At 41.1% G+C, this 20535-nt stretch overlaps 1 protein-coding gene across 1 annotated transcript in view; it reads right to left on the bottom strand.

Annotated features, from left to right (window-relative positions):
• CLRN1 (clarin 1) overlaps positions 1-14862 on the bottom strand; it is a 41931-nt gene extending 27069 nt beyond the window's left edge. Inside the window, exon 1 of the mRNA XM_037061814.1 lies at positions 14283-14862. Within this exon, the coding sequence (XP_036917709.1) occupies positions 14283-14535 (253 nt within the window). The 5' untranslated portion in view covers positions 14536-14862. The remainder of the gene's footprint in view (positions 1-14282) is intronic.
• Between the last annotated feature and the right edge of the window lie 5673 nt (positions 14863-20535).

Genomic DNA, 20535 nt, shown 5'->3' with positions numbered 1-20535 from the left:
ATTCACCACCAAAGCAAGAAGATTGGAGGAGTTGCCAGGAAGGGAGACGAACAGTGAGGCATTAACTGAAAGGTAACATGGCAGGTTGAAAAAAGCGTAACTTTCTCTACCCCAAAACTGCTCGACCTAATAAATGAATTTGGCAAAACAGTGGGATACAAAGTCAATATCCAGAAATCAAAGGCATTTTTACATACTAACAATGAAACAGCAGAAGCAGAAATCAAGAAAAAAATCCCATTCAATAGAGCAAAAAGAAAAATAAAATACCTAGGACTAAACCTAACCAAGGAGGTAAAAGACCTGTATACAGAACACTACACAACACTGAAGAAAGAAATCAAGGAAGACACAAACAAATGGAAACATATACTGTGTTCATGGATTGGAAGAATTAACATCATCAAAATGTCCATACTACCCAAAGCAATTTACAGATTCAATGCAATACCTATTAAAGTATCAATGACATATTTCACAGACATAGAACAAAGAACACTTCAAAAATTTGTATGGAACCATAAACAACCCTGAATAGCAGCTGCAATTCTGAGAAAGAAGAACAAAGAAGGAGGGATCACAATACCTGATATCAAACTGTATTACAAGGCCACTGTAATCAAAGCAGTGCCTGGTACTGGCATAAAAACAGGCACATAGACCAATGGAACAGAACAGAGAGCCCAGAAATAAACCCAAGTCTCTATGGTCAATTAATATTTGACAAAAGGGACAGTAACATAAAATGGAGTAAAAATAGTCTCTTCAACAAATGCTGTTGGGAGAACTGGACAGCTACGTGCAAAAAAAAAAAAAATGAAACTCGAGCACCAACTTACACCATACACAAAAATAAATTCAAGGTAGATAAAAGATTTAAATATAAGAGGTGACACCATTAAAGTCCTAGAGGAGAACATTGGCAGAAAAACCTCAGATATTTCACGCAGCAACATTTTTCCTGATATGTCCCCTAGAGCAAGAGACATAAGGAAAGAATAAACAAATGAGATCTCATCAAAATAAAAAGCTTCTGCATGGCTAAAGAATATAGCATTAAAATAAAAAGAGAACTAACTGTATGGGAAAACATATTTGCCATGACACCTCAGACAAAGGTTTAATCTCCAAAATATACAAAGAACTTACATGACTCCACTCTAAGAAGACAAGCAACCCAATTAAAAAGTGGGTGAAGGACTTGAGCAGATACTTCTCCAAGGAGGACATACAGAGGATCCAGAGACACATGAAAAGATGCTCAATATTGCTAGCTATCAGAGAGATGCAAATTAAAACCATAATGAGATACCACTTCACTACAGTCAGAACAGCCATCATAAATAAAGCAACAAACAACAAGTGTTGGAGAGTTTGTGGAGAAAAGGGAACCTTATTGCACTGTAGGTGGGATTGCAGACTGGTACAACCACTATGGAAAACAGTATGGAATTTTCTAAGAAAACTAAAAATGAATATGCCTTCTGACCCAGCAATTCCACTGCTAGGATTATATCCTAAGAACCCTGAAACACCAGTCCAAAAGAACCTATGCACCCCAATGTTCATAGCAGCACAATTTACAATAGCCAAGAGATGGAAGCAACCTAGGTGCCCAGCAGTAAATGAATGGATCCAAAAACTATGGTACATTTACACAATGGAATTCTATGTGGCAGAAAGAAAGAAGGAGCTCCTACCCTTTGCAACAGCATGGATGGAACTGGAAAGCATTATGCTGAGTGAAATCAGGCAGGCGGTGAAAGACAAATACCATATGATTTCACCTTTAACAGGAACCTAAACAACAAAACAAACAAGCAAGCAAAATATAACCAAAGACACTCAAATAGAGAACAGGCTGACAGGAACCAGAGGGGAGAGGGGAGGGAATTTCAGGGGAAAAGGGGAAGGATTCACAGGAATTAGTACAAAGAATGCATGGACAAAAACTAACAGGGATGGAAATGGGAGGGAGGTGGGGAGCACTGGGTGGGTGGGCTGGGATGAGTGAAAGACAGAAAACTGTACTTGAACAGCAATTAAATAAATAATTTTTTAAAGAACCATACTTTTGGAGTTAGAAGACTTTGAGATTACTCTGGTTTTGTGATTTACTACTCATGTGGACCTCTACATGCCTCAGCTCTCTCTTCTGTAAATGAAGATAGTAATAGAAATAAACCCTAGAACTTTTGAATTGTTTTATTTATCCTCACCTGAGTATATACTTATTGATTTTTTAGAGGAGGGGAAGGAGAGAGAGAAAAAAAAATATTAATGTGAGAGAGAAACATTGATTGGTTGACTCTTGCATGTGCCCTGACTGAGAACTATATCCACAACCTAGGCAGGTGCCTTGATCAGGAATCAAACCCACGGCCTTTTGGTTTGGAGAATGACTCTCCAATCAACTGAGCCAAACCAGCCAGGGGAGAATGTTTGAGTTCTTTATCTGACTTTCCTCTCAGCCCACTCCTAGCCAGTCATTATGAAAATCCAGTAAAAGATGTATGAAGTATCTCTGACATATGCTGAATGTATTCATCCCCTTTAATAACACCATAATCTCATAAGAGAGATCATTTACATGAAAGCTCTTTGTAAATTTTAAGTAATTGCCTAAATTTTTTAACATGATGAGATTTGTGTTCCCACTGAGAAAAATGGGAGCTATAAGAACTCAGAGCAGGGAGAGTGTCTGCATTTTCAAATCTCAGGATTAGTCATTGTGGGTGGGAGCCCATGGGTGGTCAGAGCACATATCAGTACATGTGGGACCAACGATCCCCTCACAGGAGTTTTTACATTACATGGGATTCAAGAGAATGTTCTATCTTATAGCTCAGATTTTTACTTTTTTTTTTCCTGACAGGTGGGTGACTATTGCTGTAAGTAAACCAGGAACTTTGGATTTATAGTTCAATTACTTATTCGATACCTGTTTTCCTCAGCATCAGACATATTGTTCCCGTTCTTATTTCTATTTTCCTTGTGCAATTTCTTGGAGTTTCCTGCAGTGGGTAGTCTCAGTTGATGTCTGGGCTGATGGCACACCTCTTTGTAAAGAGGAGGTGGATAGTCTCTTTGGAAGGAGCAGGGCCCTTCTGCAGGTGACAGGCAGATGGAGGTCAAAATGTTAGTTCTATTTCTGATAAAGCCAATGGAGAACGTGGGTTACATCATCCACCAAGTGCTGCTGCATTAGGCAGCCTCATCCACCCAGCCGTAGGCAAGGCTGGACAGCCGGAACGCTGGTGTCCAGCGCAGAACTGGCTCCTTTGCTGTGACTGGGTGGAGAGCAGGCTCCTGTCACTGCTGGGCAGATGTGGTAAGAGGGAGAGCCTAGGGCCTGAGAGGCAAGTATGCTCAGTTTCTTATTACAAAGTCATCAGTCAGATCACTCATTCCCTCTGAGGTCCAGTGGGTGTAGGCAAAGTGTGAGACCCTTCACGGAACAGCTAAAGGAGTGAAAGGCAGGGATCTCAGCTTAAGCTTGACCAGAAAACCTTCCAACTGTGTACAAATAGTGCTACTTCTTCCCTCTGTCTGCCTTCTGATGTGTCGTCCCCCCTGCAACTCCCTAACAATGAGGGCTCTGACCCAGGACCTCACTTGATTCCACTTGTTTTGGCCACCTTCCACCTCAGTAGTTCTCACCTTTGGCTGCACATTAGAATCACCTGGGGAGACTGCAAACCATTCTGTGCTCAGGCCCCGCCTCCAGAGAGCCTGATTCAGTTGGGAAGGGCTGCGGCCTTGGCATTTCTAGTTTTAAAGGCTCCCTGGGTGACTGTGAAGCGCAGCCAAGGTTGCGGACCGCTGATCTAATGGTTTGAGTCTCATCAACCCTTTTTGCCTTCATCTGGCCAGAAGTAAAATGCAGGTAACACCACCTGTGAAGCTCTCAGAACGAAGGCAGACTCAGACACTGATGTCAGCAAAGGAGCAGCAACTTTTCCTAGGTTAAAGCCATAATGGTAGCTTCAGAGGTCCTGTTTTCCTTTGCAACTTGTCCTTCACATATAAAAGGTACATCAAAAAAGTTGTCTTTAGCCGCTTGGTGCTCAGCTATTCATTTTCTTGAAAGGGAGTAAGAAGGAAAATTTCTTTCTTCTTACAGAAATGCTCTTGATCTGACTTTCCCCTTGGCTCATCTGCAGCCAGTCATGAAAATTCAGTAAAAGGCAACCCCTGACATACGCTCAGTGCATTCATCTCCTTTAATATCCCCATAATCTCACACCTAGGTATTGAGCCAGGCTTCTGATGGCTGTGTGGTCAGGGAGAATGAAATCCATGACCCCAGCACTTAAAAGGGGGAGACTTGATGGCCTGATATAACCATTTAAAATACAATTTTCTCAGCACCTCACCTGAATTCCTCTGAGCTCAAGTGTATCTACCTGACTCAGGCCTGTGTGGAGGCAGCCCCATCCGTGAGCCTGAATCACCAGGGGTGGCTGAGGGACTCCAGCTGCTTTGGCACCTATGCCCCTCTGATAACAGAACCCATTTAACTGCTCCTAATCCACAGGGTATGATTATGTCAGGGAAATGACTCCTGAGAATGGCTTTGCCACAGTTATAACATGCTAGGAGGGAGCAAAATATGAATTGTACGTAAATTAGTCTGCCAGGGACAGTTTGCTGTTAGTCAGGTCTATCACACCAGTAATGAGAGTGTATCACACCACAACCAGTCTGGGTGTTCGACTGCATGACTAGATTGAAGGCAAATTTGTCATTGTTTAATGTAAGTGAGCTCTGTTTTTAAAAACATACCTTTAACTATGAATCTCCTGATATGCTTGAGAGATAAAAATGAGCTTCTTCTTTAAAAAATGAGATTTTAATTTATGTTCAAATTTTCCATTGGCTTTTAATGATTTTTGTGGGGGGAGTAATTGAAAAACAAATAAAATGCCATTCGTCTGCTTTTCTTTCTGTCCCTGCCTTCTCTTTGTTCATGCCATCTGAGGAAAGCACTGCCATTTGGGTAACTGCTGGGGTGAAATGATTGTTGGAGTCAAAGTAACTAACTCTGAAGATTGTACCATGAAGGTTTTTGTTGCTGGTGATCTTAAGTCAGGTCACCACACATGCCATCAGATATCTCTGCCTTAAACATACTTTGATAGTCAACATCATGATAATAAGGTTACTAAAGCGAAAGATTAGTAATTAGTGTGCTGCTCAACCTAGGTTATTAAACAGGCTTGGCTTGGCTATTTTACCATCCAAAGAGAAGTCAAAGATGGGGCTCAGACATCAGAGCCACTGCACTGTGAACAAAAGAGGCAATAAGTAAACTCAAGTCTTAAGGCCAAGTACCATCACATGGATACATGAGAACTGGCCCCCGTAAAGTCCTAACATGCCTTTCTAACTAAATGAAATTCAAGGCTAGTCCTACATTTTTGTGACCCCCTTGGTATATTATAAGGTGGCCAAAAGTGACAGAACCATGAGCATGGTCTATCATATGCATCTGAATTTCAATCCCAGGTCTGCTCCTACTAGCTCTGTGACTTTGGGAAACTGTTGTGATCTCTCTGAGTTTCCCATTTCTACCATTGTTTAGGAGAAGCAGTATCATAGCACCTCTATGTAAGAGTTGGAGATAAAACATGCAAGACACCTGGCATCCATGAGGCACCCAACAAACGGGCAGCTGAAATAAGTATTTTTTTTTCTTCTGGACTTTCTGTCTGAAAGTCCTTGGAGGAGTCACCCTCAGAGATTAGAAGAGCAGCAAATTGTGAAAACAATTTTGGAGTCACCCAAGTTCATACACCAGTGCTAGGTTCTGGAAGTCCCACTTTGGACCTGCCATGCAGCTTCAGAAGCAGCTGCATCAGCCTCTGCTTCTTCTCTCAGGTAAGCACTGGTCAACAACCTTACTGGCTGTTAAGGTGAAGGGTAATTCAAACAATCAGGCACTTGATGCCTTTTGATTGCTGAATTCACCCACTTACATTTAAAGTGATTTTTAAAATTTATTTAATTATTGTTCAAGTACAGTTTTCTATCTTTTACTTTTATCCCATCCCACCCCCACAGGGCTCCCCCCTCCCTCCCATTTCCATCCCTGTTAGTTTTTGTCTATGTGTCCTTTGTACTTGTTCCTGTGAATCCTTCCCCTTTTCCCCTGAAATTCCCTCCCCTCTCCCCTCTGGTTCCTGTCAGCCTGTTCTCTATTTGAGTGTCTTTGGTTATATTTTGCTTGCTTGTTTGTTTTGTTGTTTAGGTTCCTGTTAAAGGTGAAATCATATGGTATTTGTCTTTCACCGCCTGGCTTATTTCACTCAGCATAATGCTTTCCAGTTCCATCCATGCTGTTGCAAAGGGTAGGAGCTCCTTCTTTCTTTCTGCTGCATAGAATTCCATTGTGTAAATGTACCATAGTTTTTGGATCCATTCATTTACTGCTGGGCACCTAGGTTGCTTCCATCTCTTGGCTATTGTAAATTGTGCTGCTGTGAACATTGGGGTGTATCATTGACATACAAGGACATACTACTGCCATCTTATCATTTGCCATCTGGATGTTTGGAAGTAGAGGATAATATAAAAAGAAAGAAGATGTGTGTGTGTTATATATGCACACTTACACACATATGCAAAATTATAATTCTCAAAGCTCTTTCTGTCAAAATTTTTTCTGGTAAGAATATTGTTGGTAGTTGTTAGGGAGGAGGGAGAAATAAATGTTGTCTTCCTAGACTAGGCGAAGAAAACCAGACATTTCTTGCATCAAAAGCATTTCCCCATATTTCTCACCAATTCGAGGATAATTGCTGCTTTAGTTCTTCCTTCGGGGAAAGAATACCCTTGAAGTATTAAATATATTGGTCATTCCTAACTTCTTGCCATTATCAGTTCAAGAGATCAGATTGAACACTTCCAGTCAAGATGGAAGTGTATGTAGAAACGCTTTGCCTCCTCGTGCAAACCCAGAAAGAATTACAACTAGATCTCAAAACAAATAACACCCAGAACCATCAAAAAACCGAGCTGTATGGAAGTATGAAACCCAAGGATTTAAAGAAGCCACATTCATCTAGATGGGTAGGAGGGGTGGAATTGCAGAGATGGGTGGAGAGGCACTGAGAGGCAGTGCAACATGGAGAGGTAGCAGGTGCAGCAGAACAGTCAGTCCCAAATTCACATGTGGTGGATACAAATCAGGAGGGAGACCTTGAGAGCAAGTCCTCTCAGCCCTAGGCCAGAGACTGCACAGCCCATGGTTCCAGTGCCAGAAAGATAAATACTTACGACTTCTGGCTATAAAAACCAGTGGGTGGTGGGGTGGTGGAAGAAACTGCTGGATTTTCAGGAGACTCCATATAAAGGGCCAGCATGGACTAATAACATACACGAACCCACCCACCCTGGGACACAGCACCAAGGGCAACGGCTGGAAGGATGCCAGTCACATATAGGAGGTGAAGTGACTAGAAATGGAGTGAGTGCTGGGAAAACCTCCAGAGCCAGGCAGCAGCATTGTCCCCTCTCTGAGCCCTTCCCCCACCTCCCACAGAGCCACAAAGCAATAAAGTGGGTAATTCCACCTTGACAATTACCTAAGTCTTCACCTCACATAAGCAGGCAATACTACTACGACAGGGAGTCAAAGCAGCTCTACCTAATACACAGAAACAAACACAGTGAGGCTGCCACAATGTGGAGACAAAGAAATATGGACCAAATGAAAGAACAGGGAAAAAAACAGAAAAAGAACTAAACAAAATGGAGATAACCAACCTATGAGATGCAGAGTTCAAAACACTGGTGATCAGGATGCTCAAAGAACTCATTGAGGATGGCGAACATAAAGGAAGAAATGAAGTTTACACTAGGTAAAATAAGGAAAAATCTACAGGGAACCATTAGTAAAGGGGAGGAAGCTGGGATTCAAATCAACAATTTGGAACATAGGGGGAAAAATAAGCATTCAACAGAACAGTAAGAAGAAAAAAAATTTTTTTTTAAAAATGAGGACAGTATCAGGACCCTCTGGGGCATCTTGAAATGTACCAACATCAAAATCATAGGGATGCCAGAACGAGAAAAGGAAGAACAAAAAATCAAAAAAATTTTTGAAACAATAATGAGAGACTACTTACATTTGGTGAAGGAAATAGACATACAAGCCCAGGAAGCACAGAGAGTCCCAAACAAGTTGGACCCAAACAGGATCAGACCAAGACTCATCATAATTAAAATGCCAAAGATTAAAAACAAAGAATTCTAAAAGTAACAAGAGAAAAGCAGAGAGTTACCTACAAAGGAATTCCCTGATTTCATAAGACTATCACCTGATTTCTCAAAAGAAACTTTGTGGGCAGGAAAAGACTGGCAAGAAGTATTCATACTGATGAAAAGCAAGGGCCTACAACCTAGATTACTCTACCCAGCAAAGCTATCATTTAGAAGCAACAGGAAGATAAAGGACTTCTCAGACAAGGTAAAACTAAAGGAGTTCATCATCACCAAGTCCTTATTACATGAAATATTAAAGGGATTTTTTAAGAAAAAGATCAAAACTGTGAACATTATAACAGCAACAAATTCACAACTATCAACAACTGATTCTAAAAAAACTAAGCAAACAAACAGAAAAGAAATAGAATCATAGATATGGAGGTCACTTGGAGGGTTATCAGCTGGGAAAGGGATGGGAGAAAAGGTGCAGGGATTAAGAAGTATAATTGGCAAGTACAAAATAGACAGGAGGAGGTTAAGAATAGTATATGAAATGGAGAAGCCAAAGAACTTATAAGCACAACCCGTGGACATGAACTAAGAGGTGGGGAAGGGATTGCTGGAGGGAAGGGGGATACCAGGCAGTGGGGGGGGGGGGGGGTGCTGGGGGGAAATATTGGGACAACTGTAATAGCATAATCAATAAAATATATTTTTTAAAAAAGAAATCAGATTCAGGAAAGAGAAATTTTACAGTGTAAATTGAAGAAGAATTTCTAGGAAAAATGAAGAAAGAAAACATCAGAGGAAGTAGGAGCTCAGCCTCTCACTGTCTTTCAACCGTCTTGTTTTATTTTCTCTATAGTACCATCCAAATTGAGTGCTTGCGGCTGCTCCTGCTTTCTGGAGCCCGCCAACTAATTTTCCTAGATTTCCAAGACATCTCATTTATTTTCTCTTCTTTTTAACCTGCAATTTTCTACACCAAAAGTAAAAGATTATGATGGAAAAAAAGGAAGCATTTACTTTGATAATAAAATTCATTTAAGTCCTGACAATTGGTAGGTATTTCAAATGCTTTAAGAATCATGAGCTTTGAGGACCAAAGAGTAAAGGCCCACAAAACTTACCTTCTGACGATGAACTAAAAATCTGTCAGCAAAGGATTTGTGAGGCTGACACTAGAAGGGTCATGCAAGTTTAAAGCTGGAAGGACCTGTTCTAGAATAGCTAGCCCCATCTTATACAGATCATAGAGAGTTTGAAATGAAAGGGATGTTAGAAATCACCTAGTTTTACTCCCCATTTTATAGATGCAAGAGCTGACATGAAGTAACATGATTTGTTCAAGGTCTCATCATCAGTGAGTGGCAGAGACCAGCCTTAAACCCAGGTCGCTTAATCTAAATAGTGTCCGTTTACCACATATTTAAAATACTAAGTACCTCTTTGGGACATGAACTGTGCTAGGTCCTGTTTGAGAGAGCACCAGGATGAATAATCACAGCCCCTGCCTTCTTGGGGCTCAGGATCCCCTTGCAGAGCAATACACATCTCAAATACTCATAATACAAGGTGATTTGAAGTAATAAAGCGAACATCAAGGTCTGGAAAGGACAGAGGGGGAAAATTATTTGGCTGAGAGAAATTGAAGATTCTTTCTTTACACTGGTGTTTCTTAGATTATTATTCTCTAGATATTATTATTATTAGATATTTCTTAGATATTATTCTCTTCTATTCCTCTTATCACTTTTTTCCAGTGGGTAGACAACAAAATCTCTAGCTGCTAGACAGTTTTAAACATTTTTATTGATGTTCGAAAACAGTTGTCTCCATTTTCCCACCACCACTTTCCCCTGCCCTGCCCACCCCCATGCTGGACAGTTTTAATGGGTGAGTGAGACTAGATAGTAGGGACCCAAGCTAAAAGGCAAGCAGGCCCAAGCATGCTAGGTGAGATGATGCAAGTCGCTTCCTTTCTTCATCCCTCTCACCAGGCAGTCTTTTATTCTACCCACCACTCCTGCTTCCACACAGGCCATGCACTAAGGAAGGGAGGCCAGACAGGTGCTATCATCAGAAGAAGGTACATGGGAGAACTTTGTAGCTCTGCGTGGTTTGGCAGGGTGATGGGGAAGATGCAGGGTGTGAAGATGGTGACCAGGAAGTCACCTGGGGCAGACAGGTGGGTTTAACAAGAGACAACAGTCACACTTGCAGGAGCCCAGGGAGACAGTGTCAGAGGTGACAGAGATCCTGAATCCCAACTCTTCTACCCCCAAATATGTTTGAGAAGCCACCTCCTTGCTCATAGAAGTAGTTTCAACATTCCCTCTGCAGTCTGCACCATATGCTTTATTTGGTAAAAAAAGAAAAAAAAAACACCTCTGCTTATCTAAAATATGAAAGAAGCTAATCCTCTGTGAAGCTTTTTACAAATTTTCAATCATTAAACTAAAATGCTTTGTATGACTGAAGTTGCAAGCTGTGATAAATGATTGGTTAAATTTTATTTTTCATATTCCGCTCCCCACCAAAAAAGGGCTCCATATGTTTTTACCAGCTCATTTTACTGTCTTGGCAATGAAGAGACCAGCATATCTAGGAATGATTGATACCATATGATGCTTGGGTATCTTATTTTGATGATGCTCTGCAGTGTTTCAAACCACCAAAACAGAAACCTACCCACACACACTGAGCTCAAAACTGCCAGTTTTTGTCTCAATGGCATATTTAGAGTTTAAACATTATCATTAAAAATTTACAGGTGCCATATCAGGAAGAATTAAGCCCGCCACTTGTGTTGCCTTGAAAGAAAAACAGTTCTTCATTATAATGAATGAAATTGTGTGGTAGGTATGAATGCTAATGACCTCTAGAAAATGAACCACTGACCCATAAATGGATGAGAACCAGCCAGAGTAAACGAGGCAGAAGTTTCCCAGCAGATTTGTGCATGCTGGCAGGGAAGATTCTTGCTACAATTAAAAGAGATGGAGTAGTCAATAGGAACAAAAAGGACAACACTGCCTAACTATTTTTCTGGTCTATTCTTCATCCTCATGTTACACCATATATCTGGGTTTTGAAAGTTACCAAAACATTGCACACAAAAATAGCACACATAAACTTATACAGAAACCAGCAAAAATTCATTTAGAATACGGAGATTCAGAGTGAATCTCCATTTAAATTTGCACTTTGCAGTGTGACAGATCAGCCACCTTGAAATGGCCCATGGACACTTGAACTTGGCTGGTCTGGCTTGAGATGTGCTCTAAGTTCAACAGACACACTGGATTTCAAAGATTTAGCACCAAAGAAAAGAATGTAAAATATTTTGTTACTTTTTTATATCAACAGTTAAATCAACAGTATTCTGGACATTTTGGGTTAAGGAAAAATAAGTCATTAAAATTAATTTCACTTGTTTCCTTTTACTTTTTTTCCTAATATGGCTACTAGAACATTAGAAATGACAGATGTGGCTTGTATTTATGGTTTGCATTACCTTTCTGTTGGCCAATGCTGATCTAAGTGAAAAGTGTGGCAAACCAGGTAACATTTAGCAATGCAACAAAGTTGAAATATAAATTTACATTCACTGGTGATGACATGACAACATGAAGAAAACTGGCCCCAAACTTACGGATACTTTGATGAGTAGTTACCTTTTCCATTCCTGCTACACTTGGGGAGGTTCTGCAAATCCAAATGTTTGCTTAATCACGTTGTGGGAAGTGAGTTGTGCTCTAATTTTAAGTTGGACTCTGAGCTTTTCAGTGTCTCTGGATTTTGCTACATGGAAACCGTTACTGAGAAGACAGCTGTGCTTGTTATTCTCTTGTATAGACAAGGCTATATTTTTCCATCAGGAAGAATATCAGAGAGCTTTCTTCCTTCAAGGCTACATTAATAGAACATCCTGGACAGGGTGACGGAATTTTGAATGGTGAGACATGGACCACTAAGCTGTATTGCTAGGGAAGTGCAAACTGGGTGCAGTGTGTTCTAAGGTACATCATTAGGAAGTTTTTTTAACACTCCGAGGGGGTGTTTATTTAATTGAGCATTATGCTTTTTAGGGAGTCCGTTGGATCCATTTATTCTACAGTTTTCTAACTTTCTCTCATGTTCCATTGAAACAAATAATTTTCTGCTAAGGCAGAAAAAGTTATACTGTAAGTATACTTTGCTGGGCCTCAGAAATGAATGAGGTTTTAACATGTCTAGGATGGTGTATGGAGATGGTTATCCCCACAGAACAAGCAAGCAAGTGTAAGATTTTCTTAACTAGGCTGAGGGAAAATTTTGAGTCTCCTGGGGATTAATGTAACTCTGTGAGGTAGGTGAGGGTATTGTCTGAAGCCCACCAGCTCAGTGCGTCCTCACAGAAAGCAAGGGGACCGATGCCTGATCGGATCAACATCACAGACAGGGCCAGCCTAGGACATAGCCACGAAAACCCTTTTGTTGAACCACAGAGGAATGTGGCCCCACGAGGATTAAATGAGACAAAATGTGCACAGTGCTTAGTGTCTCGCAAGTGTTCAGAAAACATTATTGTTTTGAAACATTACAGTGTAGAAAATGCAAAGACTCAGAAAATTCACTGTAAGCTCCCCGCTTTTGTCTAAATTCATGTGTGAGAAGTGTTTACTCATGCTTTAAGCTGCCAGTAATTCACGGTTAAATAATTTCACTCATCTGTTTTCCTTTTTCTATTTTGTAATACAACTGCCACTCATGTGACATTCTGCTTTGTTCTCTGCCCCCTCCCCCCTGAAAGATAAGCAACTCCCCCCATCCTATAACTTTAATAAATGAAAGCCATTCCATGAAGAGTTGGTATCCACTTGATGAAATCTAGTGTACGACAATTTCTTGAAAAGCCGAAGACTAATCTTCAGAGATTCCTTGAGGAATCTCTGGAGCCCTATGAAAATTCATACACTTATGAACTCACTATATGAGTTAAAGGTTGGTATCCAGTGACTGCTAAGAAGATAAGTTGCAGAGATGTAAATAGGTCAGCACTGAAATTTAATTAGACACTGCATATATTAATAATAAATTCAATTTATTTAGCCTTCTACCTATGCTAGAGGAAAAAATACCCAGACAAAATAATAACTCATTTTAAATGCCTCGATTGGTAACCTCCTTTCCTGAAGAGTGATTTATGCACTAATTTACTGGTTATGTCTTCGAAAGATTGTTCAAACCAGCCCTTTTGAAATAATAATAATTTCTAAATGTGTGTTGTGAGAGATATAACAAATGACTTCTTATTAATTTTCATTTAATTAGTTGCCTATTCACATGATAATTTTTTAAAGTTCTCTTCCTAAGATAAACAGGTTATAAATATTGAGGTTAAGACTTCTATTTCACAAAAATTGTGACGGAAAATCTGTTTCACATTGTCTACCTGATTTGAAGGTCAGTCACTTGCAAACTTTATATATTAAATAGGTAACTATTTCTTTCCCAGTTAGTAAAGCTGATTGTTTTAAATTCCTGTAGCCAAGTGACTCTTTTAAATTGGTTTAAAAGAATATGTGTCATCAGGAGAGGATCTAGCAAGAATAACAGAAAAGGGACAGGAGACAAATTCATGAGCAAGGTAGAAAAGCAGCTAGGGCTGGTCAAGGAGCCCACAACACTGACTGGCCTTTTAATAAAGAACAAAACAAAAATCAGCTCTCACAGCTTTTCTATTTCTCTAAGTCTTTCTCTTTTTTAAAAGACCCATAGTTTCTTATGTAAATATTAATAGCCAAGAAGAATTTTAATTTTTTATCTTTTTAAAAAGTATAACTTCATAGCAACCTGTTAACTATATGTTGTCATTATTAAAAATAGCAAGGATGAAATAATTAATAAAATAAACACAAAATAATTAATACTAGGGAGAAGAGATTGCTCAGAACTGTCCTAGGTAATTCAAACGGCTTATACCTGTATAAGAAATCCTGCAACAGGCAAGGCACTTAAAAACAATTTCTTGCAACACTTGCAGAAGTGTTCCTAAGATATTAAAAAAACAAAATGCAATAGCTACTTACATGAGAACCGAAAGGGCCTTGCTCCTAATCCACACTGCCTCACGCCCTCTCCATGGAAAAGCCCGTACTGGATCTCACCCATGAACTTGTCCAGCTCCTGCCCTGAGGCATTGACTAGCAGAGCCCCCGTTTTGCAGAAGAAGGTGGCTTTGATCCATAAAGGTGTCCCCAGGGCTGTCACAACTCCAAGGGCACACACAAAGCTCAATACCCCGGCCATGCAAAAAATGACTTTCTTCTGTTGGTTTGGCATAATGAGAAGTGGCTTTTGTGAGGGTCAGGTTCAACACCAAGACCTTTGTGAGTGACGAGAAGCAACTGCCCCTTTGCCAGCATTTATTACAGAGGCTGAACAGGCAGAAACCAGCTGAAAAGGCAACTCCATCATCTCCGGAGGCTCTGGCCAGGTTAAATGTCAGTAGTATGCCAGGAAGAAGGCTTCTTCATCACACTTGGTTGGCTTTTCTTCTTTTTTTGCTTTTACTTCTCTCTAATTTGAAATCTTTGGACTAAGAATCTGTAAAATAAAACTCTTTGAAACTGCCCTGAGTATCTCCTCTTGTGTCACTTGGTAACAAAGGTCTAAGATAACAGATGGAGTCCTCCGTGTAATTTGATAAATGCCTCCCCTGTCCTCAGCTTTTTGTCTGATTGGATGAGTTGAAACTTTCAGAAACAGGCTTGGCTCCTATGGCAATTTTCAGCAACGTGAGAAGGTCATATATCAATATGTTTTTATTTTTGTGGGGTGTTTTTTTGGTTTTTTTTGTGGTTTTTTTTTTTTTTTGGTGCGGTGGAAGAGAAGTCTTGGCAGAGGCAGGAAGGATAGTAACTGAATTTGGAAACTATTCTTCATAGCAGGCCAAAATACTGGACTAAACTGGGTCCTGCACAGACCAGAAGTATCCTACACCAACCAGCAGGGCTTGCCCTCCTAACTCCTTTTCTCCTAGATCTATGATTTAGAACCAATGTGTCAATGGAGAATTTGATTCAAGTTTTTCCTGGCAAACAGGAATATAGAGATGCAGGTGCAAATGGCTAGGTTTCTAAATGCTCTCTATTAAAATATTTGGCTGCTTCAGGACAATAGCAAGGGAAAGTCATTCTGAGTCTGAGAAGTACCAGAAGCTGTAAAGAAGACAAGGTCACTGTCATGGGAAGAAGAGACTGTTGTCAGATAGATGGTTCTAAGGATTTGCCACATAAAAGCAAGGGCCCAAGCAGAGGTAATTCATGAGGGAGTCAAAACACAAAGTCATCAGGAAGATTAAGTAGGAATGTGAGTTAAATAATAGTAATTTAAATTTTAAATTATATTTTATTGATTATGTTATTACAGTTGTCCTGATTCCCCCCATTCCCTCCTCCATCCAGTGCCCCCCACTCCCTCAGCCAGTCCCCCCACCATTGTTCATGCCCACTGCTCATAAGTATACGTTCTTTGGCTGCTCCGTTTCCTGTACTTTCCTTTGCATCCCCATGGCTATTCTGTAACTACTGTTTGTATTTCTTCATCCCCTCACCTCTTCACCCATTCTCCCCCTCCCATCTGGCAGCCTTCCGGTAACTAACTCCTTTTCTCTTTCTTTTAAGAGTCTCTCTTGAACTTTAACCTTTGGCCTCTTAATAATGATGTGTTTTGGAGTAGACCTCTTTGCGTCCATCATAACTGAGACTCTGTGCTTCCTGCCCTTGCATGTTGTGTTGTGACTGTTCAAGGCCTGACAGGTTCACAGTATTCGGACAGACAAAAGAATATTCATGGAGCAATGGGGATGTCTGACATGCCTTTATTCCAGGGTGGGCAGTGCATGCAAGCTGCAAGCTGCACATCTCTATTGAGAAGCCTCTGCATGTCTGTGTGGCACACTGCATGTCACCTGTCCCCTTGTGTGGCACATGTTCTGGCACCAAGCAAGGAGTCCCTACTTGTGTAAGTACTAAAGACAAACAAAGCTAGCCAAAAGCAAAAAAAATTATATAACATAGCATGATTCTGCAAGTGTGAGCCCACTTCATATTATGGGAACAGTATGTCAGATCCAGTCTCAAGGTTTTGAGAACATTACTGACCAGGTCCATTCAAGGCTATGGGAACACTGCTTCCCTTAGTGACCCAGACAGCTGGGGTAGGAAGCCAGTCTGCCTTCACTTACCCTACACGTCTATTTCCTTCACCAAATTAAGGAAGTTTGCTTTCATTATTTCTTCAAATAGATTTCCAATTTCTTGCTCTTTCTCTTCTCCATCTGATACCACTATGAGATGAATATTGGAATATTTAAAGTTGTTCCAGAGGCTGTTTATGCTATCCTCATGTTTTTTATTCCTTTTTTTCTTGTTTGTTTGAGTGGTTGCTTTTTGCTTCCTTGTGTTCCAAATCACTGGTTTGATTCTCAGCTTCATCCATTCTACTGTTGTTTCCCTGTAAATTGTTTATTTCAACTAGTGTATCCTTAATTTATGACTGGGTCTTTATTATGCTGCTAAGGTCCTCATTAATTCCCTTGAGCATCCTCATAACCAGTGTTTTGAACTCTACATCTGATAGATTGGTTATCTCCATTTCATTTAGCTCTTTTTCAGGAGTTTTGATCTGTTGTTTCATTTGGGCCATGTTTGTCACTTTGTTTTGGCAGCCTCTCTGTGTTTGTCTCTGTATATTAGTTAGAGCTGCTTTGACGCCTCATGCCTTGGTAGTGGGGCCAAGGTAGTAGGTGTCCAGTAGTACAGCTGGACCTTTCACCAAAACAGGGTACTCAAGTGTGCCCTTTGTGGGCTGAGTATACCCTCCTCTTGTATTTGAGCCTGGGTTGCGGTTGGCAGATCAATGGGAGGGATTTAGCCAGGCCAGTCAGCTGCAAAGACTGGTTTTGACCACTGACCACCAACCTCTGCCTTCTGTGGAGGATTAGCTATGCAGGGGCAGGGTAGTGGTTCTCTGACATGGTCTGTAGCTGTCCACTGGGTGGGGCGTGGGGTTTCCCAGGTGATGTAAGCCAAGCTCAGCCCTGACCTGTGTTTTGCCTGGGGTCACCCTGCCTGAGCTGTAAAGCAGTCTGAGATGGCTGGCACTTGTGCTGGGCCTGGAGATTCCCAGGTGAAGCCAAGCTATGAATGTAATTTGGCTGCCTATAGGGCTCACTGAAGCCTACTGTTGCTTGTTTGATAGGATTTAGAAGCCAAGACCAATCATTCTTATGGAAAAGCAGCTTGGGTGGGCCTGTAAATTGGCTGGGGTAGAGCCTCTGTGGATCTCCAAGGTGGGTCACACAGTGTTGGCCGGGTTGATGGAGTCTCAGATATGACACCAGCCTACAGGTTCTGTGAGGGGAGGGCTCAGCAAAGGGACAATGGCCTCTGCTTGTCCTGATGCCAGACCCTTCCGTTTCTCCTTGTGTACCACTGGTGCCCTTCAAGCTGCCACCCCAGTGCTGATGCTCAGAGGGAGTGAGACTGAGGTGAGTCTCTGTGTGGGTTCCCCAAGAAGAACTGCTTAGGACTCCAGCAGCCTTCTCCACCAATTCAATCCCCACTGGTTTTAGCAGCCAGAAGTTGTGGGCACTTATCTTCCTGGCACTGGAATCCTGGGCTGGGGGCCTTGTGCGGATCTGGGACTCCTAGCACCTGAGATGTCCCTCCTGAATTTTTATTCACATGGGTGTGGGGCCAGCCCTTTCCACATCTGAACCCCTCCTACCAGTCTGAATAGATGTGGTTTCTTTAATTCTATAGTTGTTAGACTTCCACTCAACTCAATATCTGATGTTCCTGAGTGATGGTTGTTCTATTTATTTGTAATTTGATGTGGTTGTGTGAAGAGGTGAGCCATGTCTGCCTACATCACCATCTTGACCGGTAGTCCAGTAATTTAATTTTTAATCTCCTTGCTTGGCAAGTTAAAAAATTGGCAAACCTTTATCTGCTACCAACTTAAATATGCAAAACAAAAACAAAACATCACTGGTCTATAACATTCACAAGTGTGGATCCCTGTGTGAAAAGGATGAGGCCTAAAGACTCATAGTGACCTGGATGACTGGGTGGGTCTTTGCTCTAACCGGGTGGGTCTCCACCTTGGCTGCTCAATGGAATCATTTCAAGGAGATTTTAAAACTATTGATGCCCGGGTCATAATTCCCGAGATTTAGGCTTATTTGATTTCAGAGTATGGCCTCAGTGTTAAAGCCCCCAGATGATTGCAATGTACGGCCAAGGCTGAGAACCAGGGCTTACACCCAACTCTCTCACAGCGACCTGTGATTACCAACTAGGCATTACACCTGCCTGATGTTAGAATGCAAGGAGACATAAATGTCTAGTCACTAGAAGAGGGCATTCTCACTGTAAATTAATAAATTTACAGATCATTTATAGCTCAAACTTTCCTGGTTCTGTTCAGCACCAAGAGCATTGATCTTGTTGAAATGTCCTGATGGGTTAGGTTTCTGCATATCCAAAATAAAAGACCAGGCCTTGGATCATAGGTTCACCCTAAGTCACCGTGTGAATGTCAGTGCTGATATCTCCCAGTTGTGAAGCAGCCTCTTCGGGTCCTACGCCCACCTCTCCTCCTCTCTGTACAGCTTCCTTTCAAACTTCGATATCAACCACCCACAGGCTGCATAGTAGTGTGTGTGATCCACCCTCTGGGAATGATATAATAGAACCTGGCAGTCATTATGCCTGACAGCCTTCTTTTGAAATTTCATCTTAAATGTCTTGAATGACAGTGATGACACCATTTTTCCTTGCAGTCTATCTGAGAATTTGAGTCATTAATGTCAGCAAGTTTTCACTAAGTATCTACTGAAATCTTTACCTCTCCCAGTCTTAATAGCAATACACTTGGTGACATAAGAAAATGGAACTAGGCCTTTCCATCCTCCCCCATGACCCTGTTCAGATTCTGGATGATGATATAATTCTTCAGTGTGACTGGAAAGAATACAGAGAAAGAGTGCAATTGCAGGCCGTGTCTTTGCCTCCAGTAGTGCATTTGTGCCTCTTCTCCCACTAATTTGGCTTCATTGGTTTTTCTTGGTAGTCATTCAAACACAAAACTGAAAAAGTCAAAATCCAAAGACAGGAATTCTCACCTGATCTGCTCCCTCCATGTAAGAGACGGCATAGCATGGTGTGGAGAGAGCACTGGGAGAAATATGTGATCCAGGGCACGGGTCCAAGTCCATCACTAAACTAAGAATTGTTTAATTTTTCTGGCATGTACTTTATTCATTCATGAAAAAGTGGTCTTGACTACATAGGTCATTCTCACATTTTTTTAACCAGAGAAATCATTTCCTCAATGGAACACTTGGATGGATGAAGAGGTAAAAATTGAGCTTCTATACTGGAAGGGATGGGATCAGGGGCTCTGCCGCTGACCTCCCCCTCCCCCGCCCCCCTCTTCCAGCCCTAAAGTCAGCTCTGAGCAACACAGTGATAAGCACGGACCAGATGATCCTTTAGCTCCCTTCCAACTAAAAAATGTCTTCGCTAGTTATGAAATTAAAATTTGTCCTTTTGCTACATTATTTCTCTTCCTTTTTTCTTTGTGATACTCCCTTGTTATCTGTTATAAAATATCTGTTAAAGATATTGCAAATATATTTGCAATAATAATTCCAATTATTCCAATTGATTGTTTCAATTATTCATTTTTAAGTGAGAGTTTCTGGGTTTTGTCTGATTTGTCATCAGTAACACTGACTTTGGTTTTCTTCCAAATGGGTCATTATATTCCAAGGCCTCCCTGAGAGAGATTCAGCAAGGGTTTATCAAGCTTCCTATTCTAAGACAAGAGGTCTTTGTGAATCTATCTCATTTTTCTCATCTTTAAAGCAAAATCTGGTGGGTTTGATTGACATTTCTTGACTAATTCGAGTTGCTGGTGATCCTCAAGTAGCATTGTAATTCTCTAATGACTATAAGGGGGAAAAAAACCACACTCCGCAGAAAGAATTGATTGATTTATTAGGGGAAAATTACCACGTGTGCTAGGCCCTGATTGCAGCTATTATTTGTAGAGCTAATTGCTTGAACCGGAGGATTAAAAGGGATGAGGGAAGGGAAGAAAAAGAAAACAAAGTTCTGTTGGAATACAGATGAACCCACATCAGAACTGGACTGGGAGGGAGAACTCAGCACAAGGATTTTCAGGGTGGATGACAGTTGTGGGGATATTTAGAGTAAATTCCAGAGCTGGGCTGCTCCTTTGACAGAGCAGATATAAAGCGAGAGCCAGAAG

This window comes from Sturnira hondurensis, unplaced genomic scaffold (assembly GCF_014824575.4).
Source record: "Sturnira hondurensis isolate 20B ecotype Veracruz unplaced genomic scaffold, ASM1482457v3 Scaffold0013537, whole genome shotgun sequence".
NCBI lineage: Eukaryota > Metazoa > Chordata > Mammalia > Chiroptera > Phyllostomidae > Sturnira > Sturnira hondurensis.
Note: the sequence above shows the minus strand (reverse complement) of the source record. Positions and strands in the feature narration are given on the sequence as shown.